General features: G+C 45.6%; 1 protein-coding gene across 3 annotated transcripts in view; it reads left to right on the top strand.

Annotated features, from left to right (window-relative positions):
• LOC144948497 (astrotactin-2-like) overlaps nucleotides 1–22828 on the top strand; it is a 469552-nt gene that overhangs the window by 140859 nt on the left and 305865 nt on the right. For all 3 annotated transcript variants that reach the window (XM_078878014.1, XM_078878013.1, XM_078878015.1), the window contains one exon: nucleotides 3117–3287. In XM_078878014.1, coding sequence (XP_078734140.1) covers nucleotides 3117–3287 — 171 coding nt within the window. The remainder of the gene's footprint in view (nucleotides 1–3116; nucleotides 3288–22828) is intronic.

The following is a 22828-nucleotide window of genomic DNA, read 5'->3' as shown; positions in this document are numbered from 1 at the left end:
ATTTTTGTCTTTTGTCTTCTTTCGCACCGTGCATAGACAACCGTGCTCATCGGAGGTGATGTCTCTTCCAAAGGAATGCCGACCTCGCCGTTCAAGATATAATTAGTTTTTTATAATAAGCTGTTCCCGCCCCCGCCCTCCCAACCACCCACCCTCCCTCTTCTTGCTCCAAACGCTGACCCGACCCACGCAGACCAGACGGAGTGGCATTGCAGACTTACCATGCTCAGGCACGCTCGCGTATCCACGCGCGCGTGCGACAAGCACACCCGCGTTCAATTTGCGCACGTGCCCAGGTGGACCAGGTGACAAATGCGCCACGGCGTGAGCCTTTGTGGGGGTTCGGGGCCATTGTTTGGATTAAAAAAAAGGAATCAAAAAGTTGGTCTGGCGAAAGCCACCATCGGTGAAAATAACCGGAAGCAGAAAATAAACCACGAGGAACGTGCGCGTGTGTTGGGCGGCCGGGTGTAAATGGGCGCCGATGTATTTGTGTGCAAATGTGATGTCTGCTCTGCATGCGAGATGTGTTAATGGAACACAGGATGATGTACGAGTTTCCGTGTTGTTTAATCCGCGTGCTACTTCTTCATAGCGTGTTGACTGCGTGGCCTAGGGGAGGTGTCATTAGGTCGCCCAGTGCTCTAAATATTTGGGGCTAGAATTGTGATTTTTTTTTCGCAATGAAAAATATGAAAAGTTACATGCAGGCTCATGCTTGCTCCCTGATTTTTCATTACGATGTCTGGTGAAGTCAATACCCTAATGTATTACATAGTTTATACACAACGACAGCGCTGGAAAGTAAAGGCGACGTTTGTTTTAGGCAACTTTTTCATATGCGCTTCTCAAAAAAACCAATATTCTTTGGTTCTTTCGGTAAAATCACGTAGATAGAAAAAAAATAATTAAAATAAAGTGAAAAAAAACTCTTTACTGTTTGTTGGGCATGCAACGGATCGGGGGTAGAGATGCTGCCGTTGTGCACTGCCTAGCGCACTGGGACTTGCAGCACAGAGGTCGCCAGTTCGATTCGATTTCCCCACGTTCGCAGCAGAGACACTGGGAAACATCTTCTTGGTTCTTTCGGTAAAGTCACGTAGAATGGAAATAATAAAATAATAAAAATAAAACATCATAAAATAATTCTCACGACGTTTCGGCCACAACGCAAGCAGCCGTCCTCAGGTGAAGAACAGGTCTGTCGAGAAGACAGAGTCTGAATGACACACCCCAGGCTTGGAGCATCTATTTAAGCTGGGATGGAGGGGGAAGAGCGCCTTGACAAAAGAATTTGCATATCAAGAGGAATTTTAGCATATTTATGGGAAATGCAGATATGCGATTAGTACTAATTGTGAAATGCGTAGGAGTTTAAACCTCCCGCCAAACCTCCTACGCATTATTTCCATTCTACGTGACTTTACCGAAAGAACCAAGAAGATGAATCCCTGCAGTCACGAAAACACTGGGAAACGTTTTCGAAACCCTCAACCAGCGTCGGCCCGAGCAGTTCAAATGGCTTCGCAACAGTCGATCGATCGGCCGGCTCCGTGTGCGGTGGGGTAAAGTGGGGGTATGCTCCCACCTCTTCCAAGATGCCTGTGCAGCGTGGAAGAGGTCCAGGAGGCCCCCGCTAAGCGGAAGCCCTTCCGCCAGTCGTGTTCGTGAGCAAGCGCCTCTGCAGGCAGGGTGCCCTTTTCAACTTCCGCCCGTGCAATGGACATTGCGTGTTTTTTTTTGCGAAATTAAATGCGCAGCACGTGAAGGTGCCAAACGTCTGGACATCATGCAGACGACTGTGTCTGACGTGGCGTTAAAAAGCCTTCGTCTTACTTTCACGCGCACCACACTCCCTTCACGAATTGCTTTGCCCCCTACGTTCCATCGAGAGCTCCTTTGCTCTCCGAGGTCAAAGGCTCCGCTCTATGGGGCAACGCTGTATCAGTCCAATTTATTATTATTATTGTTATTACCTTGCCGGGGATGCAAGGTGATTTTAATAATAAGTATGACCTTGCCGATGAGCAAGGGTGGCGATGTATGGTGCGAAAGAAGTTCGGCATACACACGTACGTACATACCCTTCGTCGCCAACTACACTCACCGCGGCTAGCATGGGCGGCATTTACAGAGAGTTGCGATGTGGGGCACCGCAGTGGCGAGATGTTAACTACCTCGCCTTGTATACGGGAGGTCGTGGTTTAGATCCCGACCCTGACGCCTGCTGTATATTTGGAGTTTGCTTGTTTTCCCCGTGGTCACGTAGACTTTTCTCCAGGTCCTCCGGTTTTTCCCTCCACATTTAGAAACATACGTTTAGAGTACGTGGCTGCTGTATATTTCCACGTGATAAGCCACTTCGTTGAGCAATCACCTGTGGCCAGGTCGCTTCTGAAAAAGAGTGATATAGCTCGGTGGGGCTTTACCTGCTCAATAGAAAATGTTTGTTTGTGATGGACCCAGGACACACTGGCGGGACTGTGTCGCTCGGCTGGCCTGGGAACGCCTGGAAATTCCCCAGGAAGAGCTAGAGTCTGTGTATAGTAGTGTACAGGGTAGTGTATAGTAGTTTATAGTGTAGTGTATAGTAGTGTATGGTGTAGTGTATACTAGTGTATACTAGTGTATAGTGTAGTGTATAGTAGTTTATAGTGTAGTGTATACTAGTGTATAGTGTAGTGTATACTAGTGTATAGTAGTGTATAGTGTAGTGTATAGTAGTGTATAGTGTAGTAGTGTATAGTGTAGTGTATAGTAGTGTCTAGTGTAGTGTATTGTAGTGTCGTAGTGTATAGTGTAGTGTATAGTAGTGTATAGTGTAGTGTATAGTGTAGTGTATAGTGTAGTGTATAGTAGTGTTTAGTGTAGTGTATAGTAGTGTAGTAGTGTATAGTGTAGTGTATAGTGTAGTGTATAGTGTAGTGTATAGTAGTGTAGTGCTGGAGTCTGTCACCAGGGAAAGGGAGATCTGGAGCGCCCTACTCAACATGCTGCCACCGCGACCCTCACCAGGACGATCAGATCGACAAGCAAACGAACGAACAACAGCAACAGCAACGAATGCCAGAAACAAAACACCGACCGCTCCCTGTCCTCCGTCTGCCGCGGCGCAGGCAGCGTGTTCGTGCTGTCCGAGGGTGCCCACCTGGACGTGTCGGACTGGCTCAACCCGGCCAAGGTGGTGCTGTACCGGCAGGGCGCCAACGAGTCGATCCCGTGGGTGCGCGACCCCTGCGCCGAGCGGACCCTCAGCCCCTGCGAGCACCTCTGTGACCCCGAGACCGGTGAGCGGAGTCGCGTTTCCCATTCGTCGAGGAATCTCTCGGTCGGTCGTGTTCCCATCCGCCGTGATTGATTTGCCCGGTTGTTTCTCGTAGTCGTTTTAATTTGTTGGGGGTTGGTTGTGCTATTTTTTTTCTTTCTCTCCCTCTCTCTCCTCTGTTATCATCATGGTTACGGAGCACAGGCCCATTGGCCCAACATGCCAAGTAGCCAGCAACAAACAACACTAGTGATGGTTTAATAGATGTATGCATTTTTATTTTCTATTTAAAGTTTTAGTGACTGCAGGGATTCATATTATTGGTTCTTTAGGTAAAGTCACGTAGAAGGAAAATAATAAAATAATAAAATACAACATTATGTTTTAAAAATAAAACATAATATGTTTTTAAAATAAAACATTATGTTTTATTTTTATTATTTTATAATTACCCTTCTACGTGACTTTACCGAAATAACCAAGAAGATGTATGAAAGTGTTGAATGAATCGGGCAATCTATGAATGTTTGTTGAACTTCCGTCGCACCGTATGTAGCCAGCCGTGCTAATCGGAGGTGTAGGGGAAGCAAGACAAACTAAACACAAAAAGCAGTTGTAAAGAAGTGAAGTCATTATTATTATGAAGCAACTTGGGAAAAAGAGACAATTGGAGAAGAAGAATCAGGGGGAGGAATGCTGCGACCTGCACTGTGGAGGTTGGAAGCAGCATGGGATGAGACGAAAAACAATCGGTCTGCTCCATAACATGGGTGTAGTGGTCGTAGTGAAGCTCATTAGAATGGTAACCATGAGAGTTGAAATACTTTAAATTTAAAGCTTTTGTGACTGCAGGGATTAATCTTCTTGGTTCTTTCGGTAAAGTCACGTAGAAGGGAAATAATAAAATGACGGTTCCACCTGAAGACGAAAGCTTGTGTTGCCTCCGAAACGTCGTGAAAATTATTTTATTATCTTTTATTTTTATTATTTTATTATTTCCCTTCTACGCGACTTTACCGAAAGAACCAAGAAGTTGAAATACTGTTGTGACACGGAAGTGACTGACCGCGTGTGAGCAAGTTGATGCACAGAACCATAACGAGATGCAAGTAACGGCATTTGGAAGCTCTTTTGTTTTTTTCCCACGTAAAATGTTCGGTTTCAGTAAAAGGCGGCTGTAGGAACGTATTAATTTATATTAGAGAGGTGGTCGCATATATTCAAATCCTCTTTGGAGGATTGACTCAGTCCAAACACAGTGTGCGGGGAAACGTGAGATTTTCACAGTGTGCAAACATCAGCCATATGCCTCGTCGTAGGCCCTGCAGTGATAAGCTGTAATATGACAGGGAGTAGGGGGGTGGGTTTTGTCTGACATATGAATTGCTTTGAAAACTTTGTTGGAAATAAATAATGTGGAATGACCGAGTCTGTGACAGCAGAAATGAGAGTCTGAGGGAATATTTTATTCTTTTACAGCTGTGTTCAGGTCTGAATTGTAACAATTGGGCAATGTGGAGAAGGCATTTGGGTGAGGTCCACCACCTCTGCACCGCTGTGAATGCCGATGACCTCAAGTCATAGGGCATTGAGCAGGGGCCAAAACAGCTGACCCCAAATCACACGGCCCATCAATGTGGTTCTTCTCGACAATATCGGTGGTCATGGTGTCAGTGGGTTGGAAAATAGTTTGGTGAGTGTACGGTCAGTACAATACTCATGATCAAGTACAAATTCTATGATACGGTGAAGCAGCTTCAGCAAATAGACAAATTAAATGTTGGCATATGTCTAGGAGAATGTGGAATTACAGGCGGCATCCGGCCATGGGAATGTGGAATTTCCACCATTGGTTTGTGGCTGTCGGTAGAGATGAGCGTCTTACTCTGACTGACTGCAGGAGGGAGACAATTTAAGTTTGAAAATTGACTCGCGTGTGAACGGCCCTCTTAAATAGATGCTGATTTTCTCAGGTGGCGTGATAGAAGCATTGATGATTATGGCACTTAATTGTTGGAAGTTAAAACCAATTTTGATAATTTTCTCAAAGCTCAACTAGTAAACATGTGAGGAATGAGCGCCTTCCGCACATTTCTATAAAACATTTAACTGGCTCACAAATGAACGTCAATTTGTTGATCTTACTGTTTCACAGACTTTTAATTACTTAAAATATCGATAAGCCTATATTCTTAATAAAAAGAAAAATAATAAATAGAAAATAATGAAAGCAAAAAACCATGTCGTTTCGATCGCAACACAAGCGGAGAGAAAAATGGGGGCATGCCTCCAAATGCAACTGCTTTTCAGGGCTATCAAAGTGCATGGGTGGGGCAGCCAGCGCAAATGTAGGCGACCAATGGGGGGAGGGAGGGGTCAGAGACAGGGGGAGGGGTCAGAGACAGGGGGAGAATGAAGAGGGGGGGTAGAGATAGGGGGAGAGAGAGCGGGGGCACAAGTCGTGCTTTAGACAATGGAGTGCGTTAGACAATGGGGGGGGGGAGGGGTCAGAGACAGGGAGAGAGAGAAGGGGGTAGAGATAGAGGTGGAGCTAAAGGCGAGGGCGCAGTCCAAGTGTGTTAGACAATGGGAGGAGGAAGAGGGCAGAGACAGGGGGAGAGAAAGGGGGAGGGTAGAGACTTTACCGAAAGAACCAAAAGTATGAATTCCTACAGTCACGAAAGTTTTAAGTACTGATAGGCCTTTGATTATAATTAACACACATGCAGTACAAAAAAAAGTTGTATTCCTGACAGTTGGAAAAGTTAACACAATTCCTAATTCGTGCGACAGCAGGGTACGTGTACTTGGTCATGTAAGTACTGCTGCATGCATATATGAATGTTTAAATAAATGCATCCAGTATGTGCATTCATATATGAATGTATGTATGTGTTTATTTATATATTCATAATGGATACCGCATTTTGCCAAGCTGCTGTAGCCGAATGGCCTCTTCCCCATGTCAGCCTTGAGGGCTGGTTGACCCTACTGCACCTCGTGGGTCTGTGCGGGTTCACGAAGGGCGAGGGGCCCAGGACTGGTGCAGATACAACTACCCAAAGTGATGTCGCCTGTAGCCGGGATTCGAACGTAGACCTCCAAATTAACAGCGCAGTGCGTCAAACGTGATGCAATTTTTTTACTGTGTAATCGGCATAACTAGCCTTGGTCAATCCACTGCTGGATGTAGATCCTTCCCCGAGCCGCCACCATCTGTCGCAATCTTGTGACATAAAACCATTGGGTTCAATCGCTCCATCCGCTCAGTGGGCGTCCGTTCGCTCCGGACGCATTTTCTGTTCCCTGGCTGCCACTCTTCAGATCATCGGACTTACAGCTATGAGTCCTTCACAAGGCCCGCTCACTTTTATTCCCATCTCATCTTAATGATGATATACATCAGCGCCTTTACCAAGGCGCTTTGCAGCAATTGTAACATTGTACATAGCATGATAACAACATGAAATGAATAATTGGGTGATTGGAAGTGGTGGTGTAGTTTTGATGCAGTAAAACAAGAGGGATTCGCAGTCTTAATGACGCCATTAAATGGATATTAGTCTTGTAATCCTCGCGATTCAATGCAATTTCGAGCACGCTTCCTCGTGTTGAACTCTTTATACGCGCTGCCTTGTCGATCGTTCATTCGTCAAGAATGTCACCGTGGAAAGGAACGAACAAGAGTGATTGCATCGGGATTTGCCACGTCTACCATCACGCTTTCATCAAGGTGTGTGTAGATGTGTGCACGCGTCTCACCCCTTGCTTACACATCAAGATGAAGGCGGCGTGCGTGTGGTTAGTCTCTCCCGCGCCAGGTGTGTCCCATTGAAGTAATTGAAGGCGTATTATTTACTGCAGTGTTTCTTAATCTGCCACACCTGCATTAGGGTCAACGGAGATCTTCACGCTTGTACATGTACGTATGTATGTTGATGTATGTACTGTATGGACCGGTCCTGGGCTTTCCCTAGGTCGACTCAGCCTCAAATGAGGACCTAGTGCGATGTGTAAACATCGTCACTGGGGAGACAAAGGCGGACGGGAGTGGTGCTGGCCACCCACCCCTTCCTGTGCCATGCCGGCCTTCATAGGTGCTCGCTAACAGCACTTGTTAAGGATATATGGGGGATCTCTGTATTTTTTTTTGATGTATGTTGAACTTCTTTCGCGCCGTACGTAGCCAACCGTGGCTAATCGGAGGTGCGGGGGAAGGACAACAAACTAAACACACAAAGTTGTTCTAAACAAATGGGTTTTCAATCTAAATTTAAAAGTGCTTAGCTCCAGTGGCTTCCTGATATCGGAACGGGTAGATATAACCAGAGACCTCGTCAGTTGAATCCAGAGTGCTAACCATTAACACCGCCATAGAAGCATCCCGTTCGGTAGATTACAGCTCAAAATGAATCAGCTGACACCCATACGGAAAAGCGCATGTGACTAATTCAGAATAATAACAAAACATGTTTTGCTCAACATAACACGAAAAAATTCGTGCATCGAAATGTATCTTTTTTGAAAGTTCTAAATATCACGTGAAAATTATAGAATTAATCCGGCAGTGGATTGACTCTAGCTGGTGACGACAGGAAAATTATTTGAAAATGTAACCTTCAGCATACTGCATACAAGCAGTAGGGAATTGACAGAACACATGGCAGCAGTGTGCGAGATAAACGATACAAAGGAAACACAACAAACAAGACAAGCAATCATTTCTGGTGGTCGGGCACAGTGCTGGTAGTCATGCTTAGGGGCCGTCCATAAATGACGTCACCCACCTGGAGGGGGGGGGGGTCAGACATTTGTGACTATGTGTGACGAGGGGGGGGGGGGTGAGAAATGTGACGTCACATCAAAATGCGCAACTTTAAATACATATAGACACCACGTTGTACTTAACTAAATAGACTTTTTTAATAAATGTGTTCTCCTACAACATCAGAGTGCAGCGCCACATTAAATACGCACTACAATGACAATAGTTTAAAGCGATTTGAAACATGTTTTATTTTTTAAATGGAAATATGGTTTTGGGGGGGGGGGGGGAGAGCTTTATGACGTCATATTTGAGGGAGGGTCTGACTTTTTGTCACGCCGTGTGACGAGGGGGGGGGGTGTCAAAAATCGTCTAAAATCGCGTGACGTCATTTATGGACGGCCCCTTATCCCTCATGCGCCATGTGAGCTGAATGAATAGGCCCTCGCTAACATTGCTCGCCCCGAACAGTCTACGAGGCTACACGGAGTGGTAATCTTCATAACGTTTTTTTTTATTACCATTCATTAGCATTTTTGTGAGGGGGTTTACACATCCGGTCAAAAAAATTACAGAACGCCCTACATTCCTACAACGTTACACCCTTGCAGAGTGCCAGCATCATCATCGGGCCAGCATAATTCGATTAATAAGCAGTAAACGTTGCTCGCTCATTCCATTAATTACTTTGGCCTCAACCGGGGCTGGCCCTCTGTGAAATTCACTTTGACCAGATGGGCAGGGCGACACGCTCCCCATTAAATGAATCTCTCGCTTCAGCTTGAGCATGAGCCACAGAGAGAGAGAGAGAGTGGGAGTGGGGGCAGAGACATACAACAACAACAAAACCTCCACCAGCATGCAGATAAATAAATAAGTGAATACATAAAAAGCATCGTGACCCTTTGTTCCTGCCAAAGGACTTTGGAGCAGGGGTCCAGATGGCATTGATGAAGGGTGAAAAATAAAAACACGTCTTTCTTCTCTTCCATCCTTTGCTACCCTTCCGTCATTCTTTTTGATCATTCGCCCGCAGCAAAGCCCCGCACGGTTTGTCCACACGCCGCGCTGCCGCGTCTTAATAATGCCGCAGCTCGCGTAAGCCCCTTGGCGAGTGATGCCCCTTGCTGTAGACTCCTTCCTGGCTCGATGAATTTCTCTTTCCACCCTCTTAAACTGAGCCTAACTATCTTCTTGGTTCTTTCGGTAAAGTCACGTAGAAGGGAAGTAATAAAATAATAAAAATAAAACATAATTAAAATAATTCTCACGACGTTTCGGCCACGACGCAAGCAGCCGTCCTCAGACACTGTCTCCCCGACAGACCTGGTCTTCACCTGAGGACGGCTGCTCGCGTTGTGGCCGAAACGTCGTGAGAATTATTTTATTATGTTTTATTTTTATTATTTTATTACTTCCCTTCTACGTGACTTTACCGAAAGAACCAAGAAGAAGAATCCCTGCAGTCACGAAAGCTTTAAATCGAAATTTGAGCGTAACTATTTTTTTGTTATTATAACCAGGTAAGGCCCACTGAGCTATTTAGCTCTCTTTTCTTTTAAGAAGCGACCTGGCCACAGATGATAGCCTAAGCGAAGTGGTTTACCACGTGCGAATTTGAAACAGCCAAATATATTCGAAACGCACGTCCATTCTCAACGTGAAGGGGAAAAAGCTGCAGGACTCGGAGAAAAATCCACGCGACCAAGGGGAGAGAGAGAGACACACACACACGAACTCCAAATATACAGGCGTCCGGTTCGGGATCGAACCCACGACCTCCTATATACCATGCGAGGTAGTTAACATCTCACCACCGCGGTGCCCTGTGATGCAAGATCCTAAACCGGCAATCTCCGCCGGAGATGGCATCGCGTGCACGACAGCCGGATGGCCGTATGGCGGAGCCTTCGACGCACGATCGCCGCTTCCTCTTCCTCCTCTACCACCTCCTCATTATCTTCTACCACCTCCTCCTTATCTTCTATCACCTCCTCTTCCTCTATCACTTCTACTTCCTCCTCTATCACCTCCTCTTCCCTCTCTATACTCCGACCCCCCCCCCTCTCTCCCCGACGAATTTAAAGCACAGGCTGTTTAAAAAAAGTTTTTTAATGAGAGAAAAAGCCGGGGCGAGCGGCAAGCGCCACGCGCCCGTGCCAGTGATTATATCAACTTTGATGTATCTGGCCAGAGCCCAGGCTGGTGGTTGAATATCAGAGCGCTTATGAAGATAAGTGGGGGGAAAACAAGCGACGTGGAGGAAAACTAATGAGCGCATTACAGCGGGCAGTGCGGTCTCGAACGTCTATCTTTTCGAATCGCTCCGGTCAAATTAGGTGGCGATGGACAGTAGGGAACCTCGTAAGAGAACAACAAAAAATGTTTCAAAACATTATGCTGGCAGGGTCATTGATGTATGAGAAGCTGCCCCCGCCACCAAAGGTAAAGCAAGTGAATGATGAATAGAGATTGGTAAAAAAACAAAAAAACAAAGGGCAGCACGGGGGGGAACGCGCAAATTCGATAAGATATTTCCGCCTTGAGACTCTCGCAACACGCCCGTGCGTGGGCGGCACGTACATGGATCACGCGTTGACGGGCGCACACTTTTGAACGTTGACCGGAACAAGCATCTCCCGGTAACTGCCCGTGCGGAAATGCGGATCGGCGGCCACAAACGTAAACCAAGCGGGGCGCGATGGTTTACAGCCGGAGTGTTCATGTACGCGCCCCTTGCCACCCGTGGAAATGCTCAATGCGGTTGTGTTCGCTGCCGATTAGTTCCCAAGGGTGGCTGGTCGGGTGAGAAGCCGGCGGGAGGAGGGTTATGACTTTGAACAACACGGAGCAGTGCTCCTACCCAAGGTCTAATGAGCTTGACCATATATGTATGTACGTTGAACTTCTTTCGCGTCCAGGGCCAATACCGTCTGTGCTAGTGTGTGTAAATGTGTGCAAGAGTGTGCTTGTACATGTACTTATGTATGTTGCATTTCTTTCGCACCGTAGGTAGTCAACAGCGCTAATTGGAGGTGCGGGGGAAAGACAACAAATGAAACACACGAAGCAATTAGTAAGGTTCGTCATGTAAAAAAAAACATGTCAATGTGTTACTAGTTAAGCACACTAGTGTGTTGAAGGGTAAACCCACAACATTTAAAATTCGAGTACTTCGTTTCGCCGGTATTTACAACCAGCCTCATCAGGCGACAGCCAGAGTTTACTCTCCAACACACCGGGTGCTGAACTGGTAACGAATTGGCACGTTTTGTTCACGTGACAAACCTTACTAATTGGCTGTGTCGGGCAGTGGCGGATTTAACGACACACTTATATCTTCTTGGTTCTTTCGGTAAAGTCACGTAGAAGGGAAATAATAAAATAATAAAAATAAAGCATAATTAAATAATAATAAATAATTGTATTATTATTACTTTTATTATTTTAATCTAAAATTATTTTATTATGTTTAATTTTTATTATTTTATTATTTCCCTTCTACGTGACTTTACCGAAAGAACCAAGAAGATGAATCCCTGCAGTCACGAAAGCTTTAAATCGACACACTTTATATTTACGTGATCTAACCCAAGCAAAAAAAAACGATATTATAGATAATATTGGTCGCAAAAGCCCCACTACTACTCCGTGTTAAACAAAGGTCCCCATCACTCGTGGCTTTGCAAGTCGGCAAATTTGACGTCTGTATCCTACGTCCTCTGGTCCTTGGCAGCCCTCGGTTTTCGTTCGACAACCGCGACAACAAACCCGCAGTGTGCAGAGGAAAAAAAAACACGTGTGGGATTTTCACATTTTGCAAACATCAGCCATAAGCGGCTGCATCTTTGGCCCCGCAGTGATTAGCTGTAATGTGACAGGGAGTGGGGTGGGTTGTCTGTGGGTCTGTGATATGCATGGCTCGGAATGAGATAAGACTTTTTTTTCTTCCAACAAAGTAATTGCTGCTCTTCCATCACGAGTGGCTCAAACTCACTGATGAATTGGAAAATTATTATCTCTGCTAAGACAGGGCCCTATGACTTTGCTGTGGACGTGCATACTTATTTCTCAGCTTAATTAACTTAAAATGTGATTGGAACTGACAACGTAAAGATTAAAAACTAATTTTTGTGGGATTATAGCGGAGCAGAAAAGCCATTAAGGGTTGGGGGAAGAGTAACATTTCAGTCTGGTATCTTGTTCTTGACAGACATTGCGCATTCGCACGTGTTAGCTTGTAAAAGGATATCAACAGCCTTTCGGATGTATTTTTCTCTGTACGGATAAAAAAAACCGATAGGAGAATGTCTTACACACTCGCGTTTCTCTGCGCGTTATCACGAGCGGGAAAGAATCCGTATTCGATCGACGAATCGACGCACCGCGTCACACCTTTAATCATTCGGTCGCCAAAACATTGATTGCAGTGGCTTGTTCTCAAATCATTTTGACGCCGTACCATCGCTCCGCATCGCACGCGTGGCTTTTGAAAAGCCACTGGGCCATGCACGATGGGGGGTGAGATGGGGTGGCGTGGTTTTGGGGGGGGAGGTGGTCACCACACCGCCCCCTGCCCCGTCTGTGTTTGGTGTCTGGTGTTGGGGGTCACCAGTGGCATATTCCAAGGTTGATGGAATAAAGAGGCACACGGTGAAGAGCACAAAGGGCACGGCTGAAGGGCAGGCCGGGACGAGAATGTTCAACGTGTATATTAACCCGGCAGCGGTGGGTACCGCGTGACTCCTGGTCAGGATTTTCAGAGGGGGCATATCGGGCCTGTGTAATGCGTGGCCACCCACAGAGGCATCCCGTGGGTAATTTTGCGATAATGAGCCATAGGCAAGACAGACAGAGGTCGCCCAAATTAAAATTTTGCGGGGCAAAAGGGGAACACTTAATGCTTTGCATGTAATATATGTTAATAGCGTTTATATACATTTACACATGAAAAGCCACTTCATTGAGCTATCATGTGTGGCCAAGTCGCTTCTGCAAAATAAGCTAATAGCTCATTGGGCTTAAACGGGTAAGAAAAAAATCGTTTCGTTTTATTTGTATATATATTTTTTGTAATTTGTTTACCTTTCCTATATGCACTCCTATTGTGTTTTGTATTGTCTGTTGTTGTAACGTCCTGACCTGCCCTTACTGGATAACTTTTGAAAAGAGCTTTACAGCTCATGGGATTCATCCTGAATAAACACATTCTGATTCTGACATATATGTAACTTGTTTTAGGGTGTAAACACACACTCTTTTTTCCAGCCCATCATTCATCTGTGGTCGATAAAATCGGTACTAATTTGTGGGGAAGGTGACGGTGGTTGCCCTATGGATAGATTCGCTTCTACCGTAGGAAAGTGGAATCTTCACCACTGGCTAAGGGCAGGACACGGGAGGTGAGTACTAACATCATCATCATGAAATCACTTTGACTTTGCTTTTTACTTTTCTGCTTTACCAGCATGAGCAAGTCTGCTTTTGAGAGACATTGTAATAGGACAGCAGTGATTATTTTTCTTACAAAAAAGCATATTCCGTCTGTAACAAGTGTTTAACAGTGTAATAAGTTGTCTATTTTCTTTGCAAGTATTGCATCTTGGTTTGAACATAATGTTTTCCATTGCTTAGAAATAACAATGTGAAAAAAATACAAAACATGCCTTCCGGTCTCACGTAAAAAAAACGATAATTCTCCTTCCATCTCAGAGATAGCCAGAATCTCAGAATCTGACAAAGGAATGCTTCAACAAAGGCAAACAATGGAAGGGAGCCGAATCACTTTAAATTGAAGGCCTTGGCATTTGCTTCTATCCAAGATTCAAAGAGCATCAGAATGTTCTGGCACAGTGCGGAGAACTAACAGCTTTCATTGAGAAAAATATGTAGCCTTTGAAAAAAAACGGTTATTTCATTTTCTTTAGCAAGTTTTCTAAATGCAATAAATAATTACTTGTTGAAACTAAAATGTCCATATATTTGGGTTGTATGTATCCTTAGTATTGTTGTTGTTTTTTATTTATTAAATGCTCGTAATAATAAAATTACAATTAGTTTGTTTTTGTCAATAAATTGTTGGATGAAGGCCTTCCCATGTCATATTGTTGATTGAGCAGACTTGACCACATTGGTCAGTGGAGCATCTCTAGAGATGGAACATCTCATTTGCAAGGTTGTCCATAATATCGCTCACCAGTGATGTTAGCTGTGAATAGAAATCCCACTCAGGTCTCTTTCATTTATATCGCTCGCCAACAACTATGCCAATGCTCTAAACGGGTTTATTTTCAGCATCATCATTATTATTAGTAAATGTTTGTACAAAGCCCAATCAACATTTTAAATCAATGAGTGTTATTTGTCAGATCATTTAATGTAGGTAGAGACTTTAATTAATTAACCTTTTTGTTTATTTGTCTGATCTTTAATAAATGTGGTGACTATCATCAGATCTCAGAAGCTAAGCGGAGTTGAGCCTGGACAGCTCCTGGATGGGTGATCACCATGCATTCCAGGTGTTTTAGGCTGTGAGGATACGTGGTAGCCAGCCTAGGGCAGTGCAACAACAACCACAAAAAGTTTCCATGCTCCCATGGTCAAATAACCACAACAACCCACACAGTTTGCAGAAAGGCCCTCATTCAATAGTGGATTGGCATACAGCTTACGTGCACCGTAAATGTGATGTGGTTTCCATCCAAGGCATATTACAAGACTGCAGTGTGTCGGGTATGATGTTTCCCAAATTAAATTTGTGAATTTGAAACGTGCCAAAATTCTGGCTGGTCGTGTCGAATGTGGCACCCAATGGTGTTACTTTTCATTCCTTTTTTTTGTCAAGAGATTGGAATGTAACAAGCCCATCGCAGGAGGGCATCGCATTTTTTAAAACCTAATTTGTTTTCTTATTTTGTTCTTTATGAAAAATAATGTATGCTGGTAGGCAGAAGACAAAGCTCAAGCCTCGACACGCCATGTAATTGCAAAGGTGGAATATCATTTTGTGTTTGTTTATAAAGTAGAATATAGTTTATTTATGTGTGCTTGAGCACACGTAATGTGACCTGGGTTTGTATCATCCTCCGCTTATTGTCACAAACATTTGGCGTGGAGGCATATAAACCCCTTGGGTTGAGTTGTGTTTAATGTCAAACCCAATTATTATCACGATTTTGTTTCTCTTCTTGCTACCCCAGGAGTCCATTAAGCTGTCCTTGCTGCATCTGAACACTCAGTCACAATGATGTGCATCGGAATCACGCCCCACAGTATTTCAGAATTTATATTGTGGCAGGATGCGGGCCGAACAAATGTGATCTTTTCTCTACAAACAAAATGAACAGGGCCAATTTAAAAATAAATAAATTATTGACATTTGTTTGTCTTTGTTCAAAGTAAATGCAGACTGTGTTTTTTTTTGTTTTTTTGCTCTCGCGCTGCTGTTAGATGTATGCTGGCCGACGATGCTGCCGTCTCACTTGATTGCACACCTTAAAACGATTTAAGGTCGGGAAAAAAAAATAACAAGCAGTGCACGTTTCGCCTTCTGGAAGAAAAAAAATAATAACCACATGATGGAATAGTAACATCAAACGGTTAAAGGTGCAGCCCTGCAATTACGCAACCACACCACTGCTGGTAGAAGGGCCTCTACTCGAAGGATTTATTGAGAACCCCATCTTGACGTGGCCAGATTTGAGTGGGTCTATACTTCCACGGTGGCCAGATTTGAGTGGGTCTATGCTTCCACGGTGGCCAGATTTGAGTGGGTCTATGCTTCCACGGTGGCCAGATTTGAGTGGGTCTATACTTCCACGGTGGCCAGATTTGAGTGGGTCTATACTTCCACGGTGGCCAGATTTGAGTGGGTCTATGCTTCCACGGTGGTCAGATTTGAGTGGGTCTATGCTTCCACGGTGGCCAGATTTGAGTGGGTCTATACTTCCACGGTGGTCAGATTTGAGTGGGTCTATACTTCCACGGTGGCCAGATTTGAGTGGGTCTATGCTTCCACGGTGGTCAGATTTGAGTGGGTCTATACTTCCACGGTGGTCAGATTTGAGTGGGTCTATACTTCCACGGTGGCCAGATTTGAGTGGGTCTATACTTCCACGGTGGCCAGATTTGAGTGGGTCTATACTTCCACGGTGGCCAGATTTGAGTGGGTCTATGCTTCCACGGTGGCCAGATTTGACTGGGTCTATACTTCCACGGTGGCCAGATTTGAGTGGGTCTATGCTTCCACGGTGGTCAGATTTGAGTGGGTCTATACTTCCACGGTGGCCAGATTTGAGTGGGTCTATGCTTCCACGGTGGTCAGATTTGAGTGGGTCTATACTTCCACGGTGGCCAGATTTGAGTGGGTCTATACTTCCACGGTGGTCAGATTTGAGTGGGTCTATACTTCCACGGTGGCCAGATTTGAGTGGGTCTATGCTTCCACGGTGGTCAGATTTGAGTGGGTCTATACTTCCACGGTGGTCAGATTTGAGTGGGTCTATGCTTCCACGGTGGTCAGATTTGAGTGGGTCTATGCTTCCACGGTGGCCAGATTTGACTGGGTCTATACTTCCACGATGGCCACATCCTTGCTAATTGGAGGTGCAGGAGAAGGACAACGAACTAAACACATAGAGCAGTTCTACAGAAATTCGTTTTTATTCGAGATTATTTCAAAATGCATATATCAGTTGGAAGAGCGCTCCAGACGACCGCTAAAGTACATCTGAAAGCGCGTGATGCGGTGACCGTCTTTGTTCGATGGTTGCCCAAAAACAGCCGCGAGGATGATTGGAGTTTGCATGATGGTTTATGCGTGGACAGAGGCAGGAATATTTAAGAAACCCGCCCAATGGTTCCACCGCCTTGCCGCAGGATGGAACCAAACCGGCAACCTCTGTATTGCAAGTCCAGTGTGCTCACCGTTATATCTGCGGCAGCATCACGCATCACGATATTATAATGCTCTTTATACATTACACCGCAGCGGCGCTTCATATCTGTTTGAGCGAGGAGATCCAGACCTTTTGACTTGAGACTTAAAAGAGATCCATTACGTTTTGCAGATTCATAGATACCGGCATCCTCAGATGTAAATGTCAGCGTTATGCATGGAAATATAGAGCCCGGCCTTATGGAAATGCAAGATATCCCTTCCTCTTGTTGCTTGAAACCTTACCGCTCCGAGCGTCCATGCTAAGAGACGAGCGGTCACGCACACTTACCCCACCGCCTCCCTCCGTCCGTCCCCTCGTGCCACTCTGAAAATGCCACTCATGCCAGCCGGGGTGAGCGTAAGGTGGCGAAGGAGTGACAGTTTGCACGGTCAGTTCTCCGCATGGCGAATTAAGCCATGGGAGAGTTCGCCTCGGGCTGGTATCTCACTCATTTCCGTTGCTCATTTCATGCAAACCATTTGAATTGAGACTTTTTTTTTCATTTACGATGGCCTGGGTCAATACATCTCTGTGGAAGTCCGAACGTGTGGCTGTAATGATGCCTTCCTTGTTAATTGATGAAGTAAAGGGAATCACCGCTGGCTGTACAATACCGAATTGTCGAAATTGCAGTGCGTACAGGCTGCTGAGGAATGGCAACACCCTGGCTTTATGAGCCCAATATTCAATTGTAGGATAGCATTGTGGGGTGGACCGGTATGGTGGTTTAGCGCAGTGTGCTCTGAACCTGGCGGCCCTGAGTTTGATTCCTTGTCACTGTCTGAGGCAGATGTCCTAGGACATCTGCAAGTCTTCCCGGGAAATAAAAAGTCCCTTCTTTTTTTGGTCAGTTGTACCAAAACGCACCACTCAAGACGATGTGTTAACATCTCCTTCTCTCCTCTTCTGGTGTTGTGAGATGTGTCCTGGTTATTGTTGTACTCCAGAAGTGGCAACTGTAGTTACCCCCCCCCGCCCATCCCCCCCAACAACTCTATGTAATGTATATTTAACTTTTTTTGCACCGCACGTAGCCAACCTTGCTCATCATTGGTGCCGGGAAAGGAGACAGCGTGGGGAGGCTTTGATCCAGCGATGGGCAGACAACAAAGCAGCCAGCATGGGACCTTCTTTGGCAGTATCAAAGTCTGAACAAAAATAAGAAAAGGTTTTTACCCTTTCTGGGAATAAAACAGGGCGTGTTAAGATGTTCAAACACCGAATAGAAACCTTTTGCGAGGAGTCATGTCTGCATGAACTACACGTAGTTGTTGGAAGAACATGCAAACAAAAACATGCTTGGATCGCCTTTTGTGTCAGACCAGAGGACGCCGAAAGCCGAACAGTGTCGCCTTTTGGCGTTCTCTGCTCTGACACTGGTGAGACTTTGGCCCTAAAGAAGGCTGTCTCTGGTGGAGACCAATCAGTTTCATAGGACAACGCCAGATATGATTGCTTGCATGTTAACCACAAGTACGTGTGGTTAATGCAGACAGGATTCCTTGCAAAAGGCTTCTATTTGGTGTTTGAATATCTTAACACTCCCTACTCTTAGGTTTTTTCGGTAAAGTCACGTAGGTAAAAAAAAAATAATAAAAGTAAAATAATTTTAATTTTATTTTTTACCTACGTGACTTTACCGAAAAAATCTAAGAGTATGAATCCTTGCAGTCACGAAAGCTTCAAATCTAGAATTAACACCCCCTGTTTTATTGCCAGAAAATGGGTAAAACCTATTTTAGTTTTTTGTTCGTAACAAAGGGGCCGCCCGTACAATAGTTTAGCGTTCAGCGGGTGCACTGTCCGTGCGTAGTGCATGCACGGACCCGTCCTGGATATTGTCCCGCCGGGGATTGCAAACGAACGTGTGGTTGGAAGTGGCCTTGCAAAAAAAAAAGGTTTAACTACAACATCGCTGCACATCAACATGCCATGTTTATTTCGCCTCGGAGAATAGACAAGCGCGAGGCAATAAGCGCGCGCCGACATTACACAGGCCCTAAATAATGCAGCTAAATTCTAAGATTCCATTCCCGCGCACGCGGACGTAGTTGCACTCGCTTAAAATACTTCACATCTCATTCTCCGTTAAAAACCTTTTTTCTCGTCCACTGACGCTCGTGCTTATTGTTGTTTTGCTTGATTCGGTTTGTTTTTTCGTTGTCTTCACGGAATCAACCAATTGGCAACGTGGCGCACCAATAATAAGCGAAGTGCTGCGTGCGGTGGCACAACGGACGGTTCACACGCCGCAGTTTGCAACGCAGAGGTCTCGCCCGTTGGATCTTCCGGCGCACGGGCAGTTGAAACGATGGTGGGCAAGATTCCTAAATCCCCCTCCCGCCATCACTGCCTCTGTCCCAGAGGTCGCGGGTACCCGATACCTGTACCCTACCCGATACCCGGCCGGGTACGGGTATGGGTACCCGTTTGCGACCTCAACCCACCCGCGCCTGCAACATGGCTTCATCCCAGAGGTCGCAATCGGGTAACCGATACCCATACCCTACCCGTACCTGGCCGGGTACGGGTAGGGTACGGGTACGGCCGGGTATGGATACAGGTACCCGTTTGTGACCCTGGTGCGGCCGGGTACGGGTAAGGAATCAAAACCCGTTTGCGACCTCTGCTCTGTCCATCCAGCTGTGGTTTAGATGCTGCGTGCACCACAGCTCGTCGCCATAGGGAGGTCACGTGCGGTGGGCCAAAGTGTGGGTGCTCCCCCACCTCTTACGTAGACGTTTGCCTAGCGTGGAAGAGTAGGCCTAATTGCCCTCCAGAGTGGCTCTGCGGAGCTCCCTCGAGTTCGGGAGGCCTTCATATACACGTAGCTATCCCCTGTATATGCTAAGGCTATAGCCAAGGTCATTTCAACATAGCTGCCTCATAAATATTTGCTATCCAAGGTCATATAAACATAGCTGCCTCATATATATATTGGCTTTCCAAGGTCATTTAAACATAGCTGCCCCATATATATATTGTCCATTCACGGTTATTGAAACACATCTGCCTTCTGTATATGCTAGGCTATAGCCAATGCTAAACATGCAGGCAATTAGGCAGCTACCCTGCCCCAATTACTTGAACGTCACTCCGATCCCACGATTCCGTTCGCAATCGACAGTGGGGATGGAATCGCGATGAGGATCGGAATTATGAGAATCACCACAGTTCTACGATGCTCATTAAAATCCAGGATCTCGGCTATGACGGCTCTTATTGCTCCGAGCCCTGGGCTATCTGGCCACCTCCCTGAGTGAATGTAAATTTGTGTAAATTGCACCGGCGCTTTCTTAATCATCGCCATCATGGGCGGTTTTTTTTCCTTTTTTTTTATTTTCGGGAACCCTTTCAAAGCTGAAACATTCAGTTCCTATTTTCCTTCCGGCTTTTAATATTTTTATTGACACATTTTTTTTTTTAAATGTGAGCAGATGGCAAAACCGATATACGTGTAAGACCAATCGTAATACAAGGGTCGTTAATTGTCAGCGAAACGCTGCGAATATTTGCGTACATTTGAGAAATTGTGTATTCAAGGCAGTAAAACCCATCGAGTCCACGACGTTCTGCTGTAAAGAGCGCACGAGGCAGAAAAATGTTTCGCAAGTGGCATCCTTTAATATATATATCTGGGTAAAACAGGTGCATTTTGAGAGCACATCAGCCTAGATTGCGGTCTTTGGCAGCTTCGCGGTAATGCTGTCCTCTGTGTCATTGCTTGCCGAGTGAGGGGGACCCTATCCACCGGCGCAGCGCGCACTGCTCGATGTGTTTGCATTCTGTGGTGGATGGGAATATTGCTGTGGCTTGATTGAACCGTGCCTCCCCGAAGGCATTGCAGAGGGGAACGACGCTGTTCCTATCCAAAAGCTGTAATCAGGACACCTGCGAGTTCATGAATAATTTTTCCAAAATGACGTTTTCCGGCCCATTCTTTGCCGAAATGTCACCGCTATGGGGGGAGGCAAGTGCCGCTGAGAATTGTACAGCTGCTCGTTGTGAAGATGCAATAAAAAAAAATCACAGCGCTGGTAGCGATGCGTGTGTGTTTAGGGGAAGCGATTTCACGGGACGTGGCAATTGTTGCACTTACCTCCGAGCTACGCTGCCGCGTGTGCTGTTTGCTTTATAATGGGAACCTTGCCGTCGGGTGCCTTAAACGGCAACTCAAGTCAAGAAATGTACATAAACGCACTTCGCGTATTGAAATGTCCGTAGCGTTAAAATGGAGGGAAACGTAACGGCTTCTGGCGCCGCTTGTCACCGAAGATAAAAAAAAAAACGAACAAAGTGACACGTATTATGAATACAGTTGGCGATAATAGTAATGGAAATCATAATACGCAAATATCGCGCAGTCATTTTCAATCCACTGCTAGATGGAGGGCAATCCATCGGTTTGTTCGTTAATAAATATTCGTGACGTGACAAAAATTGGGCGATTAAAGGGCGTTCAGAGAGGTGTGGTAGAATACATTAAAGAGAGAAAGGACCGTCTTAAGGTTCTGACAAATGGTCGACATTGATGAGCACAGTGGGTGAGAGAGGAGGGAGTGAAGTCCGTGCTCTGTTGGCCGTGGTGTTTGTATGACCACACTTTCTTCACCAGGCTGGCCATTGTAGCTAGATGCAGGGCAGATGGAGCGTTCACGGGACTGGTTGAGATATCACTCAGCGCTGATATTAGACGTGGCCAGGAAAAAAAGTTACTGAACTATATGAACGAAACAATTTTTTATTTTACCAGGTAAAACCCACTGAGCAATATCGCTCTCTTTCACTTGCAACCTGGTCACAAATGATAGCTCAATGAAGTGGCTTATCGTGTGGAAGTTTATAGCACATTTTTCTAAATGTTGGAGAGAAAAACCCAGAGGGACCTGGAGAAAAATCCACGCCACAATGGGAAGAACATGCAAACTCCAACCACGGGGAGAACCGGGAAACTCCAATATATACCTGGCGATGCAGTTAACATCTCCTAGCCACCACGGTGCCCGGTAAGCTCGCCGAGTTTACAGTGGAGTGCGCTAACCTCTGCGCCAACGATCTACCCTGTGCTTCTTTAATCTCCGCTAAATTAATTTCCCACCCGTCTCCAATTCCACATCCCTTTGGCAGGAGGAAGCCTATCCATGGGACAAACACTGTTGATTTCCTAGAAAGCAGAACATGTTTTGTCTTCCCAGGGAGAATTATGGGCTGAGTTTTCTGCACCGTACGTGTGTTGAACTTCTTTCGCACCGTACATAGCCTACCGTGCTAATCTGGGGTGATGTCTGATCGAGAGTTTCTGAATCATTGTCCCCAGCCGCAGGTCACCAGGATTCGCAGCACATTGTGCTAACCACTGCGCCACTGCTTACCCTGCAGCCTATACTCTTTGAGTATTACACTGGGACATTTAGAGTGCAATTCAGCGTTTTGCACTCTCATTTTTATTATATGTGCGACGATGTAAGGGCTCATAACAACATAAATGATTCCATATTTTCAAATTTGTTTCTCCACGTAAAAAAAACATTCTTTACACAGTCCATTGGTTGCGTGGCCTCATGGGAAAGCATCTTCGTAGCAGCATTGGTTCCATGCAAGGAAACTCTGGACCAGTGTCAACATTCAGCGTCTCATCAGCAAAGGCAGGCTCACTTGAACCAACTGCTGGTGAACTGCCAGCTGTTCATAGGTCAGGCCACTTTCTGTAAGAAATTGGTCCTAGTTCGATGTGAATCTATATACATAGTTAGAATAAAATGCATAACGGAACATAATCCTGACTTGAAGCTTTCGTGACTGCAGGAATTCATATTCTCTAGCCCCCGCCCACTTTCCCTTGGGCTAAACCCATCTCAA

This window comes from Lampetra fluviatilis, chromosome 49 (genome assembly GCF_964198595.1).
Source record: "Lampetra fluviatilis chromosome 49, kcLamFluv1.1, whole genome shotgun sequence".
Lineage (NCBI taxonomy): Eukaryota > Metazoa > Chordata > Hyperoartia > Petromyzontiformes > Petromyzontidae > Lampetra > Lampetra fluviatilis.
The sequence above is the reverse complement of the archived record's forward strand: the minus strand, read 5'-3'. Positions and strand labels throughout refer to the sequence as shown.